Consider the following 17,668-nt stretch of genomic DNA (forward strand, 5'->3'; position numbering starts at 1 on the left):
ACAAATACTCTACTTTGTGTCTCCTACCGGCTACATTTGCCGGTAGGAGACGGGAATCAAATTACGGGACGGGAATCAAATTATTAGTTTAGGAATGCGACAAAAACAAAAAATAATCCATGGATTCAAGGCTTCATAGGGTGTGCAATTGATAGAAAATAAGTCATTTTTTGGGTGAACTCCTCCTTTAAGGCAGCTTTCCATATGTATGGCCTCACCCTGAGAGTGAGAGAACTCACTAGCGCTCTGGACCAGGGCTATGTAGGCCAGTGGTCCGGGGACCCCCAGGGGTCCCTGAGGGAGTTCCAGGGGGTCCCCAGCTGAATGATAGATAGTGCATGGAACCAAATGCACCCTCAAGGGTCTGTAACTCAGAGAAAAGTTAAATTAACATTGATTGAATATAAATTGGGGTCTTGGAGATAGAAATGCCATTGGTCCGTAGCCTATAATGCATGTCAAACTGGGGGTCCTTGGAATTTAAATGGTTGAGAATCACTGCTAGAGCCGTAAAACTTCTCTAATGGGGGTCCCTGGCATATCTTTTCATATGGGGGTCCGCGGGCTAATAAGTGTCAATTTCGGGGTCCCCTATTTTTGAAAATAGCCGATCTACAAGCTCACAATGCATTGTGAGCTTGTAGATCTGCTATTTTCAAAGCATTTTTATACATTTGGAAACCTGTGAAATGGGACATTCTGCATAATGAGTACTTTTACTTTCAGTACTTAAGCATATTTAATGCGAATACTTTTGTACTTTTAATCAAGTCAATTTTGAATTCCAGACTTTTATTTGTAACAGACTATTTCTACATTGTGGTATTGGTACTTTTACTTAAGTACAAAATGTGAGTACTTCTTCCACCGCTGCTCTTCATTAATTAAGCCAATTGGTTTCACCTTATTGGCCTCCAACAAGCTGTCTCCTAGGTGCCTTTAAAATGGAACACATGGACAGATGACATTTTTAATCCAAGAAAGTATTATTTATTTTTTTTAATACAAGAATGACTATCATTTGTCAGTAGGAAAGGTAAGTGCGACAGACCTTGCAACCTCAATTCAGGAGGCAAGTTTAATACATTTGCTAACATGATCTAGCTGTTCTGTGATGTTTGTTTTACACACCAACCTTCTACACCAAGGTTATTATGGTTTTGAAATGTTCAGTAATTTTTATTTCGTTTTGACTTTGTTTTTAATTTCAGTTAGGCCTAGTTTTAAGTTTCAATTAGACATCTAAATATTGAATCACACAACTTTAAAAACTGTCTGGGGTGAAACACAAAAGCCTGAGTTGATGTTAAAATGACCCTAGATGAGTTTTAAATAAAGTGAAATTCCCCTTTAACTATAATGGCCCTTTTATGTGAGTAGTTGTGGAACATTGTGAAGCCAACTTTATTATATGACATCAATGAGCCAACACTGTAATATTGATAACCTTGCACATGCAGTATGATAAATAAAAAAAACTAAGGATTCTCTTATATCTTTTTAATTCAGGTGTAGCTGGGTGCAGACCCAAAGATACATTGTAGTGCAGGGGACTTCAACGTTTCTCAGGCCAAGATGAAGAGTTTTGCTGAGAGAAAGATGAAGCAGGGACCCCCCACCACATATTGTGTATAATGTTGCAGATGAAACCATTTCATAGCTTAATCGACTTGTTTGACAGCACTATCAGAAGTGTTGGATTCATGTTGATGTTTATTTTCAGACAGTTGACCACTTAAAGGACGACTTCACCACTTTTCAACCTATCTTCATATAATAGGTCCTCACTAATGCTCATGATAAAATGATTCATGTTTTTTTCTACTTGGTCTGTGTCTCATAGGAGGGCTGTGGACAGTCCAGAAACCCGTCTACCAGTGACATCATCGTTAGGCAGGATTCATATTTTCCAAAAAGATTTCAATTTTTTTTATTCAGATTTTTATTAAGGCGAGAACAATGGGATCTATTATTGCATTGCAACTTTCCAGGAATACAAAGCCTGCAGTTTCTATTAGCTTGGATTCCCCATCAATGATGTCACTGGTAGACGGGTTTCTGAACTGTCTACAGCCCTCCTCTGAGACACAGACTGATTAGAAAAAAATGGTACCATTTTATCATGAGCATTAGTGAGGACCTATTATATGAAGATATGTTGAAAAGTGGTGAAGTCGTCCTTTAAAGTCTTAAACCCTCAATACTTAGAAAACTTGTACTTGATCTGCTCTTTTTTTCCCCCTCTACACCAAACCTCTTTGCTGAAAATGGCCGATCTACAAGCTCACAACGCCTCGCATCGCGAGGCGTTGTGAGCTTGTAGATCTGCTATTTTTGGCTAATGTTACCCTCAGAAAAGGAATTCTAGGGTGGTTAATGTAAAAAAAAAAGGTTCCTATCAAACAAACATTTGGTGGGCCCCCTTTAGTAACTCTGAGGACCCCTTGTTGAAGACCCCTGTTGTAGGGGACAACAGTCAGCATATTATAATTGATATTTGGTTATTAATTTCAACCCGAAATGTATTCATCTGTTTTGTGTGTGTGCGTTTATTTTTTTCCCCCACCTTTTTCAAATTTGCAGAATTACAAAAAACAATTGTGAAAATGGTTGGACGTGCAAGAGCGTTAGCAAGAGGACGCTCACTACGTCCGCCAGAGCCTGCAGCTCCTGGAATGGTAATGTCATTGCAGAGCGCATGAGTGGTGGAACAAGTACTCAGATATTTGACTTAAGTAAAAGTAGCAATACCACAATATAAAAATACAAGTAAAAGGCCTGTGTTCAAAATGTTACTGGGTAAAAGTACAAAACTATTGGCATCAAAATATACTTGAAGTACCAAAAGTAAAAGTACTACAATGAAAATAGCAGCAGATCCAACGTGCCGCGTTGAGCTTGTAGATCGGCTATTTTCAAACAGCCGAGGTATAAATTAAGGCTAATGTTTTTTATAAAACATGCATATCTGCAAAATACAATATATGCCGCTGTGATCTAGTGGAGTAGGAGGAAAATTACAGTACTTGAGTAAATGTACTTAGTTACTTTACACCACTCAGTATGACTTGGTTTAAAACGTATACAAAGTATTCAATTGCGGGGACATGGCCAAATACAAGATTTTAAATCTGTAGATTATAATAAAAAGGAAAGTGACCCATAACGATTATGTTTTGCACACTTGAGGATGTTTAGATTTGAACTTCCTCCCACTAGTTGACACATGATGGCAGTGCATGGCACCCTACTTGGGGAACTGCTAAGCAGACCTAATTGTAAAATTTTTGTTTTTGTTTTTTGAAGACCCTGGCTCATGAAGCTGCAACAGCAGCTTTTCCTCCACCTGCTAGGGCTGAGCTGGTTGGCAGAGGAAGGCCAGGATCTGTATCTACAGAAGGTGCAAAACTTTTAACCTTTCAGGACTCAAATATGGAGATGCTAAGTTTCTGACCAACAGCAATGATATCCTACGCTATAGTTTCATGTGGCGTTTCTGCTGCTTGTCACAGTTTTTGTGTCATCAATATCATCAGGGAAATTGAGTTGTAGCAGTAATTAGTAATTAATGCATAGCAATGCTTGGTTAGTTTAATCTCAACATGTTGGCGAGACAGGATCCTGCAGCATCATTAATGGGTTAAAGGTAGGGTGGTGATATGTTTTGGTTAAAGCGTTTATTTTAGCTAGAGTGTTTGTTCGGTAACAGGAGTCTCCCTGTCTCTCCAGGTCCTTAATAAGGAAAGAATAAATGTTCAGCCAATCAGGAGAGTACCCATTTATCAGCTTCAATTTGATGGTGTTCCAATTGTGTCCCATTTCTTTGTCATCACTTCCAATTTCACATGTTCAATCTGTATCCTGCTCTCTCCTGATGAAATTGGTATCCTGACCTGAAAATGCATTTTTGTTTATTAAAGAGTTGGAGAGAAATGGAGACTCCTGTTACTGAACAAACACTCATGAAATGATTGCTATCAGAATATAGAGCCATTAACACTTATTTTAACCAACACAATGTCACTTACCATACCTTAACAGAATTGGTGTTCTGTCCGTGTCAGCTTTACTGACCCCCCTATCTCTTAGCCGCAGTAGATTTTGATGGTATTGTATCCTAGTTCTAATCTGTAAAAGTTCCACTGCTACATGAATATCCTTAAGCAGAAGGCAAGTCATTTGGAACTTCTAATTGTGTTGTATGGTTTATCCCTGTAGAGGACGTACTGCAGATCTCGGGCGGCTTCCAGAGCATGAAGATTGGAGAAAGAGGACGCCGGCGTGACTATTCCGACACGGGAATATACACCAGACTGGCCATGGTGCACGTCAGGGATTCAAAGGCTGGTCTGTATATTGTGACAATGTTTACAATGATGTGTATATTCTAATAAACAAGCTGGATAGATATACAAGGTTTCATGTGGCTAAAGGGTGACTTGAAGGTTTTATATAATCATTCTATTTTGAGGACATTTGAAAATCTCAGAGGAAACTTCCCATTGTTTGCTTGAGAGTCTTGAGAGCTCTCACTGTACGAGAGTCCCAATACAGTCCACACCTGTACGCAAGACAAAATATGCCTCCATGCATTTCATGATTTTTTTTTCTTCATTGTATCCATTTGTATTCACCACTTGCTTTCCCAGGTTCCACTGGCCCCAATATTATGTTGAAAGCCAACTTCGTGCGGATCATATCCCGTCCCCAGTGGGCGCTATATCAGTACCATGTGGACTACAAGCCTCCGATGGAGTCAAGACGCCTGCGTACTGCCCTTCTCTATCAACATAATGAGACACTAGGCAAGGCACGCTCCTTCGATGGGGCCATCCTCTTCCTGCCTCGTAAACTTCACAACAAGGTGCTTATTTAAAAAAAACTTGCAGTTGGTTATTTATTTATGGACTGGAATCCCATCGATCATGTAGCCCTACTTATGATGTCTTCATTGGTGTTTAGGAGACTGTGCTGTACAGTGAAACCCGGCATGGAGAGAAGGTCCAAATAACGGTTACACTGACAAATGAGCTGCCCCCCACCTCACCAGCATGCCTACAGTTTTACAACATCATATTCAAAAGGTCTGTCCTACACTTCAAAGTTCAAATGCAGGTCAATGTCACGATGGGTATTTAGATTTGCCACATCATGAGAAAGAATGACGGAACATACTCCATACAGTTTGGAGTATAGACTTGAATTAATGGATATTTTTAGTTTTTGTCGCATTCTTAAGCCAATAATTTGACCGGCAGCAGTTCCGGTAGGAGACACAAAGAGTCTCCTTTGTGTCTCCTACCGGAACCGCTGCCTACCGGTCTGCTGGTCATCAAATTATTGGCTTAGGAATGCGACAAAAGCTACAAAATATCCATGAATTCAAGTCTCCATGGGGTGACTAATCGATAGGAAAAAAAGGGGAAATAAGTGGGTGAACTGTCCCTTTAAAACAGGACATTTAGCACAAGACCACATAGGCCTAAAGTTTCCTGGGTGTTTGGTGAAATCTGTGAACCTAATGTTGACACAACTGTGTGCATGACTATTTTACATTCAAATTATTTTTTCAATATCTTTTTATTGGGTTTTTTAGTGCAAGGCCCAGGGGCAAGCATACTGCACATACATATTTTTTATATTGTATCACAAAAAGGACAAACAAAATGTACATATACCACATACCCCTATCCCACCCTCCCCCCACCCTCAGTCCCCAGGACAGTTGTAGGGCTAACATTCAAATTCTAATATTACTTAAGTCTCCATTTACCAAATTGAACTTGATAATTCTTCAATTTGTTAGGATCCTGAGAATGCTGAACATGCAGCAGATTGGACGGCACTATTACAACCCCAACGATCCACTCAGCATCCCACAGCACAGGTATGCATCCCGTTCACCTGAACTTGATTTACTAGTCATTAAGAATTTCATTCCGTTTAGATTTTGATACGGACTGAGTGTTGAGCTGCCTGGGAGTGGGGCCTGTAGCCAAGCGAGCACAAATTGAAACTCGATTAACGTTAAAGTAAAAATTGGAGCTATCTAACGCAGCAATTTGACATAACATTTTCAGTAAATTAGGTGATTCTCAACCTTTTTAATATCAGGGATGGACCCCCGTTTTTGTAAATCTCTGGGACCCCAGTCAACTGTGAAATCCTCAGTGTTTATTTAACTGAGGGTGTTCCATTTGTACACTCAGATTTGCAGACCCAAAAGGGTCCATTTGGACCTTACTTACTAGTACCTGCAGATCCTGCCCAAAAGAAAACATTCCAATAAATGGAGTTGCATTGTGTTTTGAGCATCACATTTGTGCGACTTCGTTCACAAACTGCAAACAAATGTAGTAACTTATTATCGATTGTTAAAGATTCTGAGACTCAGGCATGAGCTTGTTGCCACATTGTAACACAATACTAAAAAGATAAAAGGCTGTTTAAGTTTTAAGTGTTTAATTGCAATTATTAATAAGATCCCTGCAATTAGAAACTTAATTTAACATTGGACTTGAAATGTAAGTGTTTTAATTTGTGAAATACTTAAGGCTTTGCTGTTATACATAATAAGAATAAGAATAAGGAAGAGCTCTAGTAGGACATCATGATCATTATTCAAAATCAGCATTCATCGCGATACATATCCTGAGGTTATGCCCATACCCAGCGCTAGTTAATAGACTGTCTTTCTCTCCAAAGATTGACCATCTGGCCAGGCTACCAATCCACAATCCTGCAGTACGAGTCGGGCATCATGATGTGCGCTGACGTGAGCCATAAGGTGCTGAGGAGTGAGACGGTGCTCGACTTGATGACCAACCTGAGGCAGCAGTGTCCAGTGCAGTACTTCAGAGAAGCCTGCACGAAGGAGTTGATCGGCCTCATCGTCCTAACTAAGTAATACTGTAGTACTGTAGCTTGAAATCTGTACTATGACTTGAGGTGCAGAAAGATTTGGCATTGCAGCGGTGCCGGGCTGGGCGATATGACTTTAAATCTATATCACCATTATTTCAAACTTTTTCCCCGATTTAATGAACGATTATTCAAAAGATAATATATTTTCGGTCAATTGCCTAGCCCTACAGTGGAGTGTCTGAGAACTGTTGCTGTTTCTGCTGAATGATTGGGCCTACTCTGAACTATTCTTTTTTTTTTAAATGACATGCCGTTTGGGAGATTAAATCTCATGTGTGTATTTTGCCAGAAACCCCCAAAACTAGTTTTTATTTTTACTTTCCTCAGATATAACAACAAAACGTACAAGATTGATGATATTGCCTGGGATCACTCTCCAACCAACACGTTCACCAGGGCGGATACTGAGGTCTCCTTCAAGGACTACTACAAGACTGTAGGTTTTCCTGCTGGGAACGCATGTATAGCTTTAGTTGTAGGGAATGTGAACACACACACACATTGCTGTAGTTGTAGGGGGAGGTGGAAGTACTTGATATTAATACAAAATTGGACAAATGCTACAGAAAGCTGTTTTATTGCGTGTCAACGTCTTCGATCATAATCAGGGATGATGTAATTAATTTCATCAAATCTTTTGAAAGAGAAAAATGTTCACCTATAATGATGACATGCCCAAAACTAGGGATGCCAGTTTAAAAGCGATTACATGTCTACATTTTACTAATCATTATATCTTTCTTTAGCAATATGGCCTGGACATCCTCTGTGTTGACCAGGCACTGCTGGTCAGTAATCTGAAGAAGAAGGGTCCTGCTGGGGCACCTCCCCCTGGGCCAGCCATGCTGGTCCCAGAACTCTGCTATCTCACAGGTGCTCATTCGCAGGGGGGAAAAAAACGTTTTCTTTACTTTACGCTCTGTTTACCATTTTCGTGCTTCTCAAACCTTTGCATGTCAAGGACCCATACATTAATATGCATTTGGCTGCGGATCCCCACCTGAACATATTTGATAACAGTGACCCCCATACAAGATTCTGTCTTGTTAAAATGTTTCAAAGATATTCCACATTGTTCACATTTCTTTCCAAGATATTTTGAAACTGGGTAATGTATACAGTGTATATAAGCTTTAACTGATTTTGCTGGAGACCCCCTTGAACCCCCTCAAGGCCTCCTGGTGGGTCCCTGGACCACACTTTGAGAACCACTATTCATATTAACTTTTTATATAAATGTATTTGCTGTAAGACAGGCTCCTGTGTACTTCTGAAATGCGTGTGCTAAAAACTTTACCCCCAGAAATGTACACCAGAGCAGGTAAAAAAAATCAGTTTGAAAGCACACTTATTTGTATTGTCCTGAGTTTTAATCCTATCCCCTCCTCCCATTTTCCAGTAGAGTTGGCATTAAAAAGTATTTCTATTACCCACAGGTCTAACTGACAAGATGCGTGCCGACTTCAGTATCATGAAGGACTTGTCCAGTAAGACCCGACTGAACCCTGAGCAGAGAGAGTGTCGCCTCAACCAGTTTGTCAACCAAATCAATGAGTATGTCCCTAAGATGTCTGGAAGTAGGCAGATGTGTAAAATACTTGATTAGTGCGCAATCTTGGAACAAGAGTGCATGCAGGACAAAGGTAAAGGTTTTTTGTTTTTTTGTTTATTTTAGGGTAAAGATGTTTAAGTAAATTTAATTTTTTGCATGTTTTCATCAGGCTCAATGTCCTCACAGTTAATCTATATTCTAGAACCAAAGATTTGACAGAACTGTGCCCTCATCCTGTCGGCTGAGTTCTGATCGGTGATGGAATGTAACTAGGTACATTTACTGAAGTGCTGTACTTTATGTACAATTTTGAGGTACTTTTACTTTACTGGAGTATGTCCAAACTTCAATACTTTTACTTCTACTCCACTACATCTCAGAGGCAAATATTGTACTTTTTATGCCACTACAATTATTTGAAAACTTGAGTTACTAGTTATTTTGTCGATTTTTATTATTACAAAACATTTACCACTTAAGCCGTATTTAAACTTTGGCTAATTGAAAGTTGCTGATCTGCAAGCTCACAACGTGTTGTGAGCTTGTAGATCTGCCATTTCCAAAAGATTTTTTTAATACATTTTAGATGTATGAGAACTTGTGAAACAGGACATTCTGCATAATACTCGGCAAAAAAAGTATATAGGCTAAAATATATTTTTATGCCAATAGTTTTTTACTTTTACACAAGTCAATTTTGATTACTGGACTGCTACGTAACAGTGTTTCTGCATGGCAGTATTGATACTTTTACTTGAGTAAAACATTTGAGTACTTTTTCCACCACTGATTTTGATCTTGCAAATAAATCCTGCTTTTTAGGAACACTGAGGTCCAGGCAGAGCTGACCACCTGGGGACTCTGCTTCGATAAAGAGCTCCTGAGCTTAAAGGGCAGAGTTCTTCAATCTGAGAAGATTTTCCAGGGTTCCCGTTCGGTAAGAGAGGGCAAAAGACTGCTCCCAGTTTTGGTCAGTTTGCAAGTCTGAAAGAATACAGAAAATAAGATGCCTTTTTATTGGGGAAAATATCCTTGTTGTACCGATATTCAACTTTATGCAATAGTTCACCCATCTTGAAATTATATTTAATATGCTTAATAATCTTGAGCCAAAGCAAAAGTCATCAATCAAACAAGGTCCTCTTATGTAGAACCTGTTGGAACTCTGTGCAGAATGGTGTTGATGCAGTTGGGTCAAACTTCCTTTTGATTTCGTTTCAACACAGTATGATTACAACCCCATGGCAGCTGACTGGGCTAGGGAGATGAAAGGGATGCCCATCATCAAAGCGCCCCCACTGCAGAAGTGGATAGTGTTCTACACCAGCCGTAACACCAACGAAGCCCAGTCCCTTGTACAGACCATCGGCATGGTCTCTGGCCCTTTGGGCATCCGGGTTGACAGACCTACCTTGTGAGTTACTGATGTTGAAGTTTATAATTTACCACTGGCAATATCAGTATCCTGAAAATTGGCTTTACAATCAACTCAAAACACAGAAATGCCTCTAAATAAATGCATAATCAAAGTAAAGTACTTTATGCAATCACATTTTAAAATAACATGGTTTGAAAGAGTTGCGAGGGCAGCTATGCATTTGTCCAGTTTCAATTATAAACTGGACAAATATAATAGTTCTGGGGCTCAGGGCTGCACTGGGACGGTGCCGTGGGAATGGTATTTATGTTTTAGGAAGTAGGAACACCCTAAAATCTAGTGACATTTAGTGGTCTGCAACTGGCTGGGTTTTGGGTTATCTTTAATGCAGCTAGATGGGGCTCAGTCTTTGAACTAAATAAACTCGACAAACTTAAAACTATCTGGGACACATTTTTATTAGTCAAATTTGTACTTACAGTAGATAGGTGGGGGTCCAATATAGCGACTATCATTTTGGAGAAACTCTAATATCTATTATCTAAGTATGAACCGTTTTTCTAAAATGAATACTTATTTGTAATAACATTTGCCGAATCTAAGGTTTTTGAGGCGTATCGAAAATAACAAATGCATTTATTATACTTAAATGCAACTAAATTTGCATTTAACTCATAAAAAAACAAAAACGGATCAGTTTTTGACTGCTCCTTTTCTGGCTCTGGGTTACAGTTTTTCACCCCACAATAGCATATGTATTACTATGACACCTTGTCGTGTGAAGACACCATTGCAGTCATAAAATATTTCTAGCCACGAGGAAATGTGTCCTAATAATGGGGTGAAGCAAATCCTTTGATCTCCACAAACTAGATGTGTCTTTAAGCAGACATTTGAATGCTGTGAAGTAGGCTACTTTGACGGACTCTCCAACTGTAAAATGTTTTTGGAACCTTAAATACACGATTGGCACACGGTCAAGCTTACGTGTTAAAAACAGTTAAAGCTTTTCTTTTCTTTTTACGGTAATGTTTCCTTTTATAAAGGGTGGCTTATGAGGACCGGCAGGAGTGTCTCCTCAGAGCCCTGCAGCACAACGTTATGAAGGACACCCAGATGGTAAGTGACCAAAAGAGCAAATGTACTGAAATTATTTTGTCATTTAAAGGTTTGGCCCTCACATTTGAGTTCACTGGCTGGCAGCCCAAATAAAAAAATAGCCTATCCAGATTTAAATCTATCCCCGGATCATTTTCAACGCTGCCATGCTCCAGACTGTGTGACTGAAGAATTAGAAAATTGTGGGAGGTCCAGGGAGATGCATGGGCATCACCCCCCCCCCCCCCCCCCCCCAGCAATGTATGATGCACTCTCTGATGTCTGTTCGCATGGGACTAGTATTACCATGACTACTACCAGAGAACCTCAGTTTCCTGAAAGTTATTAGGTGATTCAGTCTGAAAGTTTTACATTCCAGAAGACATTGGCAGATTGTGACTGATCAAAATCACTGTTGTGATGAATATTCAAATTATAGGATGTCCCCAGCTGACACTGGTTGCGTTGTAATCAAATGAGGCACACCCCCATAAATGGCTTGGTGACCTGTGCCCTGTGTGTACCCAAAATATTAACATGGAACTGTTATTTGGTCTATTCTCATAGGTGGTAGTGGTCCTTCCCAGCATTAAGAAGGACAAATACGACAGCATAAAGAAGTACCTCTGTGTGGACTGCCCTACCCCCAGTCAGTGTGTGTTGTCCCGCACCCTTGGTCGGCAAAATGCCCTTGTGACCATAGCCACCAAGATTGCGCTGCAGATGGCCTGCAAGATGGGAGGGGAGCTGTGGACGGTCGACATCCCGGTTAGTCCCCCTATCACACAATCCAAAGTGCTGCATAAATGGCAGTTGGCTGGCATTGAATTGTGGAACTATATTATTCTGCATGTTTTTTGTGGTCAAGCCTTGAAATGGCAAAAGTACTACATGACCAGAAAATGTGAAGCCTTGGAGAAGCACACAAGCTGCTTTGTATAGGTCTTAACTATTATTTAGTGGTTATATTATTATTATAGCCTCTATATTTGGTAAACTAATACTTGGTCCTGTTTTGCAGCTCAAACAGCTGATGGTTGTGGGAATCGACTGTTACCATGACACCACTGCTGGAAAGAGGTCCATTGGTGCTCTGGTGGCCAGCCTGAACCAGGGCATGACCAGGTTAGTATGTATGGGTAGTCTGAACACCTGCTGCAACTGGTAGTTCCCTGGGCTTCCGGAGGCAGTGACCCAGTCAGTATGTGTTGACAAGTCGCTGTCACCGAAGCTAGCTTGCGGGTGTTGCTAATGTAGTTTGGACAAAGTCGAGTGCATATGGCACTTTCTCCGGAAGCAATATATTTTCATCTATGTCTGTGCAAGATGTTTCTAATAACAATTTAGGGCCATGCAGTTGATCAATATTGATTAATTACATGTCTAGTTAAGTTTGTTTTTAGGTTAGGCCATAATTTTACTAGTTCCTGCAGTCAAAGTATGTTAAATATTGGCTCCTATGCATGTTCTGTTCACCTACAGTTTGAATAAACCACTGCTTGGTGTTCTTGTCCTAAAATGTCCAATTGTCTGTGCTGTTAATAGGTGGTATTCCAAGTGTGTTCTGCAGGACAGAGGACAGGAACTCATGGATGGATTGAAAATGGCCTTTGTTGGTAAGTTCAGTTCATTTAAATGTTCGGTGTTCGCATTGAAGTCTGACTCTGTGCCTCCATTCGTTCGATTCAGCCTAGCATTTCTGAAATGGAATGCGTTTTTCAGGTGCACTAAAAGACTGAATGTGTTTTTTTTTCAGGTGCACTAAAAGACTACTACAAGTTCAATAACCAGCTGCCTGCCCGCATCGTAGTGTATAGAGATGGAGTGGGAGATGGCATGCTGTCCACTGTGGTTGATTTTGAGGTTCCCCAGATGATTGAATCTATCAAATCCATGGGGAAAGACTACATGTAAGAACCTTCCATATTTTCCAGATCAAGTGGTTTCTAGAAGAGTATTGTTGGCTTTGCTTCTAGTCATCCAAGTAGTGAAGCAGTGGCTGTCCAGTGCACAGCATCACACGTCAACAAAAAACACCTACAAAATGAGCGAGCTCGCTCACTGTCGATTTTATTCGTGTATTTCACTACAAAACATGTAAATATATTTTATCCCTAGTTCCAAAGAAGTACAAAACTAGTTTGACACTGGGGAGCTGAATTTTGTGTTGTCCTTGAAATCTGCACCATCAGTGTTCCCCGGGAAGATGGTGGCCATTTTGATCAGCAATCACTTTTTAAACTTGTATTATGCTGATCTTTGAGCGGCTTAGATGAAAGGCCTGTTCATTTAAATGGGACTACAACGGCAAATATGGTATATATTATTATATAATAAACAAGCAATGTCACGCCTCATACATTTTTGTTTCTCAGTTGTTTTCTCATTATTTTGTTAAAGTTAAACGGCAATTAGACCTGCCAAATTGTGTCTAAAACACTCCAAATCAATACGGTCATCGACATGAGAAGAAACGATAATGGTTGAGTTTTAAACTTGCGTGAAAGTTTAGCCCATATCAAATTAATTCAATATTTTTCTCAGCTAGGTGGCCGATGGTACATGTTAAGGCTCTCCATCTATAACCATCTATAACCTTGTCCTCTGTTCTAGGCCCAAGTTTACTGTGGTCGTGGTAAAGAAGCGCATCTGCTCGAGGTTCTTTACCTACATCAGTGGCAAGTTGACCAACCCTCCCCCTGGAACTGTTGTTGACACCGAGGTGACCAGGCCCGAGTGGTAAGTTCTCACAGCAGTTTATCACTAAACGGCATGTGTGTAGCAGCATAGCATGGCAATACCAGGTCTACAGACTACAACGGCAACCGGCTGGTATTGCACAAAATTTACCAGCTACATTTCAGTGCAAATTTCAGTGTTACATTTTTAAAATATATTTACATAATATACTCACATAGAGTTAATTGGAATGTTTAGGTAGACAAGTGTTGTCTAGTTTGATCTCCATCTCGAAAACCCTTAAACAATTATACTTGTTGCAATACTTTTACTCCAGGTACGACTTCTACATTGTTAGCCAGTCCGTTCGCCTGGGAAGTGTCTCCCCTACCCACTACAACGTGGTGTATGACACCAGCGGACTGAAGCCTGACCATGTGCAGCGACTGACCTACAAACTCTGCCACATGTACTACAACTGGCAGGTAAGCTGGTCTGTCTCACCTAATCTTCCCAGAGGTTACTTTTAAAATGCTCAAAGTTCTGTTTACAGACAGTGCATCTTTGGCTGGGGGGGTGCTGCGGAAGCTTTTTGCTTCATCAGCGGGGTAAGGGGTGCCGCTGACTCATTTGGCACCATTTGAGCAGCCGGATAGCATTTTGCCACCTTTACTTGCAATAGTCAGGGCCAGGCGTTTGGTGCCCCTAAAGCCTGAACATTAAGCCGGGCCTGAATAATCGGCACATAATGTTTGCGACATTTCCCAACGTTTGGGTATATACCCTGCCTGGTACAGTAGTAGTTCATGCATATAGGTTATATACTGTAGTGTAGACCGTCCAGAAAAAAATGTGGGCAAAAATCCTTGATTATGCAGGCTAAAATCCTTGATTATGCGGAAATTGCAGGAAGTCGCAAAATATGCCAAAATATATTCTGCGACGCGTAGATTATGTGATGCGATCTTTAAAAAAAAAAAGTGACCCCCGCACAATAGGCTCTATGCACAGCAGCCATATTGGAAAGAAATTGATGATAGTGATAGTGTGCATGTTGGCTCACTGGAAATACTTGAGAGGGTTCCAAATGGCCACTTGCGGGCGTGTAACTCTGAGAGTGTACAAATGGACCCGTAAGGGTCCATTTGGTTCCATTTGTACACTCTCAGAGTTATGGGGGTCCTTGCAATTAAAAGGTTTGAGAACAACTGTGCTACACTTAATGGAACAGAGCCTTCATTAGAATCATTGGTAACACCTGTGAAGGAAGAAAGAAGAGGCCCAATTTCTTTCCAATATGGCTGCTGTGCATAGAGCCTATTATGCGCATAAACGCCTGTTATGCGCATAATCGTATATCCTGTTTTTCTGGAGGGTCTAGTTATAGAGTATGGCCATTAATTGGATAATTTATATAGGATTCTTCAGTCCTGATAAATATGAAATTATGGTGCTTATTATGGTGTGGAAAATATGTCACTTGGGACAATGAAAAGATAGGATAATCTTACTAACATGTAATCTTTCCCTGCATTGTGCTTTTTTTCAGGGGATCATCAGGGTTCCGGCTCCCTGCCAATACGCGCACAAGCTGGCTTTCCTAGTGGGTCAGAGCATCCACAGGCAGCCCAGCTTCCACCTGGATGACTACCTCTTCTACCTGTAGCCCTGCACTCGCACTTGGCACTGACTTTGTGGTAGGGCTGGGAATATGATTTTTTTTGGCGGGGAAAGGATCAATTTGCAATTTTGTGGCATGTAAAGGAAAAGTAATATTACTAGTTATAACTAGTTAAAATATTTTCATTTCATGCTTGAACCCGACAAAGCCCTAGCTGGGTGAATTTGTTTGTTCAGTAAAGCATGGGAGAGTGTTATATACTTTGTGCGGACATTACGTTTCTATACTTTGAGTTTTGTGTCCCAGCACAATTCTTTGTTTTTTTATTTCCCCAAGAACTGAGGATGTGTATATCCTACTTTTTCATATTATTTAAGAGGGTTAACATATTTGGAAACTGGGGGAAATGTATTCAACTTTTTGTTGTACTATTTATGTTAAACTTTTAGGTGAGAAATTGCTTAATATTGATGCCCTTGACGTTTATAATCGCTAGTTTAAGATTGTTGACACATTTGAGAGCTTCCATGCAGTGTAGAGGTGTCATTCTATTAAGCCTGGTACATGCGTGCGTACATACTCCACAGCAATTATGCAAAAGCAAGTGACAACGCCTGGCCCAGCTAGCACAAACGGGCACCCTAGGTAACATGCTGAATAAACCCACAGAATTACATTTGACACCAGTAGTCTGCTATATCAGTGGCTCTCAAACTTTTTCATGTTGAGAGCCACTGTGCTATATTATAAAAGCTAGAGCAAAGCAGAAAAGAACACAAACCCAATACGAACCCAATAAGACAAATTAATTCTGTTGTTCGCTGCTACAGAAACCCTCACTGCAATGCACATCATGCTTGTGTCACACATGATTTCCAGGTGACTCATTCCAGAACGCAACAACGCATGAAACCCTATCTTGTGTAGCTTGAGCCGTTACTTGTGTGGAGTATGTTTCAGGCATTGGTCCCTGCTGTCAAAGCATGTTACATGGGTATACACACATACTGTGCAGTAGGCCTATGTATTTTATTCTATTCTGTTGCATATACTGTACAGTAGGCCTGTGTATTTTATTCTACTCTACTGCATATACATAAACTGTACAGTAGGCCTATGTATTTTATTCTATTCTATTGCATATACTGTACAGTAGGCCTATGTATTTTATTCTACTCTATTGCATATATACTGTAATGTAGTAGGCCTATGTATTTTATTCTACTCTATTTGCATAAACATAACTGTACAGTAGGCCTATGTATTTTATTCTACTCTACTGCATGAATAAACAATCATTTTGTGCTGGCAAAACGTTTATTGGATTAATTGACTGACTTCTCCTGTCATTTTAACAGTGTGCTTTTGACAGGCAGCACTGTAACTTGTATTTTATATTATGACGTGTGCATGTGGAAGCAGGAGGTCTCTCCTCAAAATTAAAATCATAACTTGTTGTGTTGCGTTGAAGTGCGGTCCCTTGGGCAGTTGATCTTAAGCAGTGCTTCTCAAAGTGGGGTCCGGGGACCCCCTGGGGTCTTTGAGCAATTTAGCAATTTTGCTGTAGTCAACAGCCAAATGAGTTTAATATAGCATACAAATCTGTTTAACCCTATTTTCAAATGGCCGATCTATCTGATATTTACAAAATATCTGTGAAATGTGAAAAATTCTGAATATCTTTGAAACATTTTAACACAAATCTTGTTTGAACCACAGGTGGCATCTGGATTTGTTTTATCCCCTGGAATCTGAGGGAGGATATGTCCTGTTTTGCATCATTGAAATGCAACAAGGATAATGTTCCTGCGTATTGAGCTCTTGGGCTCACTAATACGTTGTGCTAGCTAGGCCACAGGGGCGTTGTATCATTGTACATTACATGAGTGCTGTCGCAGGTGATGACACTTCCAATAGGGAACTTTCTTTGTGTGTGTGGATGTCCAAAGTGTGTTTTGGTAGTATTACACTGCACACAATGACCATAACGATATTTTCAGTCAGACAACTCTTATAAATATATGGAGCATAAATATTTAAGCATATTTTGCATCACGGCGCCGTTCCCTGTGAGCATGAATTTTAATAAAGGATTTGCCAACTAGATTTTACATGAAATGGACCCCATAAGGCAATCATAGAAACTGAGCCCACAGGTGGATGCTGGGGTGGTGGGAGCACAAAAAAACTTCATAGAGCAGACCACAAAGCAGCAGCCGCTTAGCAGGGCAGCAGCAAGAAGAATGAGCTGTGACTGTGAGCAGGGAGGTTTAAATAACCCGCCCCACCGCCCCAATCAGATGGAGAGAGCATGTGACTGATCAGGAATTGGCACTCCTGGCAATTGTCTGCCTGAACTAGCTCCGCAGGCTTGGTATCATTTCCTTTTGGTAGGGGGGGAAATGTTTCACAAATA

General features: G+C 40.4%; 1 protein-coding gene across 1 annotated transcript; it reads left to right on the forward strand.

The window, feature by feature from the left end:
* Positions 1-2,587: 2,587 nt before the first annotated feature.
* LOC311060536 (piwi-like protein 1) lies at positions 2,588-15,923 on the forward strand. Its single transcript, XM_084078772.1, has 20 exons — positions 2,588-2,678; positions 3,307-3,400; positions 4,219-4,347; positions 4,650-4,864; positions 4,963-5,084; positions 5,807-5,887; positions 6,706-6,903; positions 7,252-7,360; positions 7,671-7,797; positions 8,361-8,478; positions 9,299-9,413; positions 9,703-9,890; positions 10,901-10,973; positions 11,520-11,720; positions 11,974-12,077; positions 12,498-12,568; positions 12,709-12,862; positions 13,566-13,691; positions 13,969-14,116; positions 15,181-15,923. The coding sequence occupies exons 1-20, from the start codon at positions 2,607-2,609 to the stop codon at positions 15,295-15,297; spliced, it is 2,562 nt and encodes an 853-aa protein (XP_083934898.1). The 5' UTR covers positions 2,588-2,606; the 3' UTR covers positions 15,298-15,923.
* The last annotated feature ends 1,745 nt before the right edge of the window (positions 15,924-17,668 follow it).

The sequence above is a fragment of the Gymnoscopelus microlampas genome (genome assembly GCF_963454915.1).
Source record: "Gymnoscopelus microlampas genome assembly, chromosome: 14".
In the NCBI taxonomy this organism is placed as follows: domain Eukaryota; kingdom Metazoa; phylum Chordata; class Actinopteri; order Myctophiformes; family Myctophidae; genus Gymnoscopelus; species Gymnoscopelus microlampas.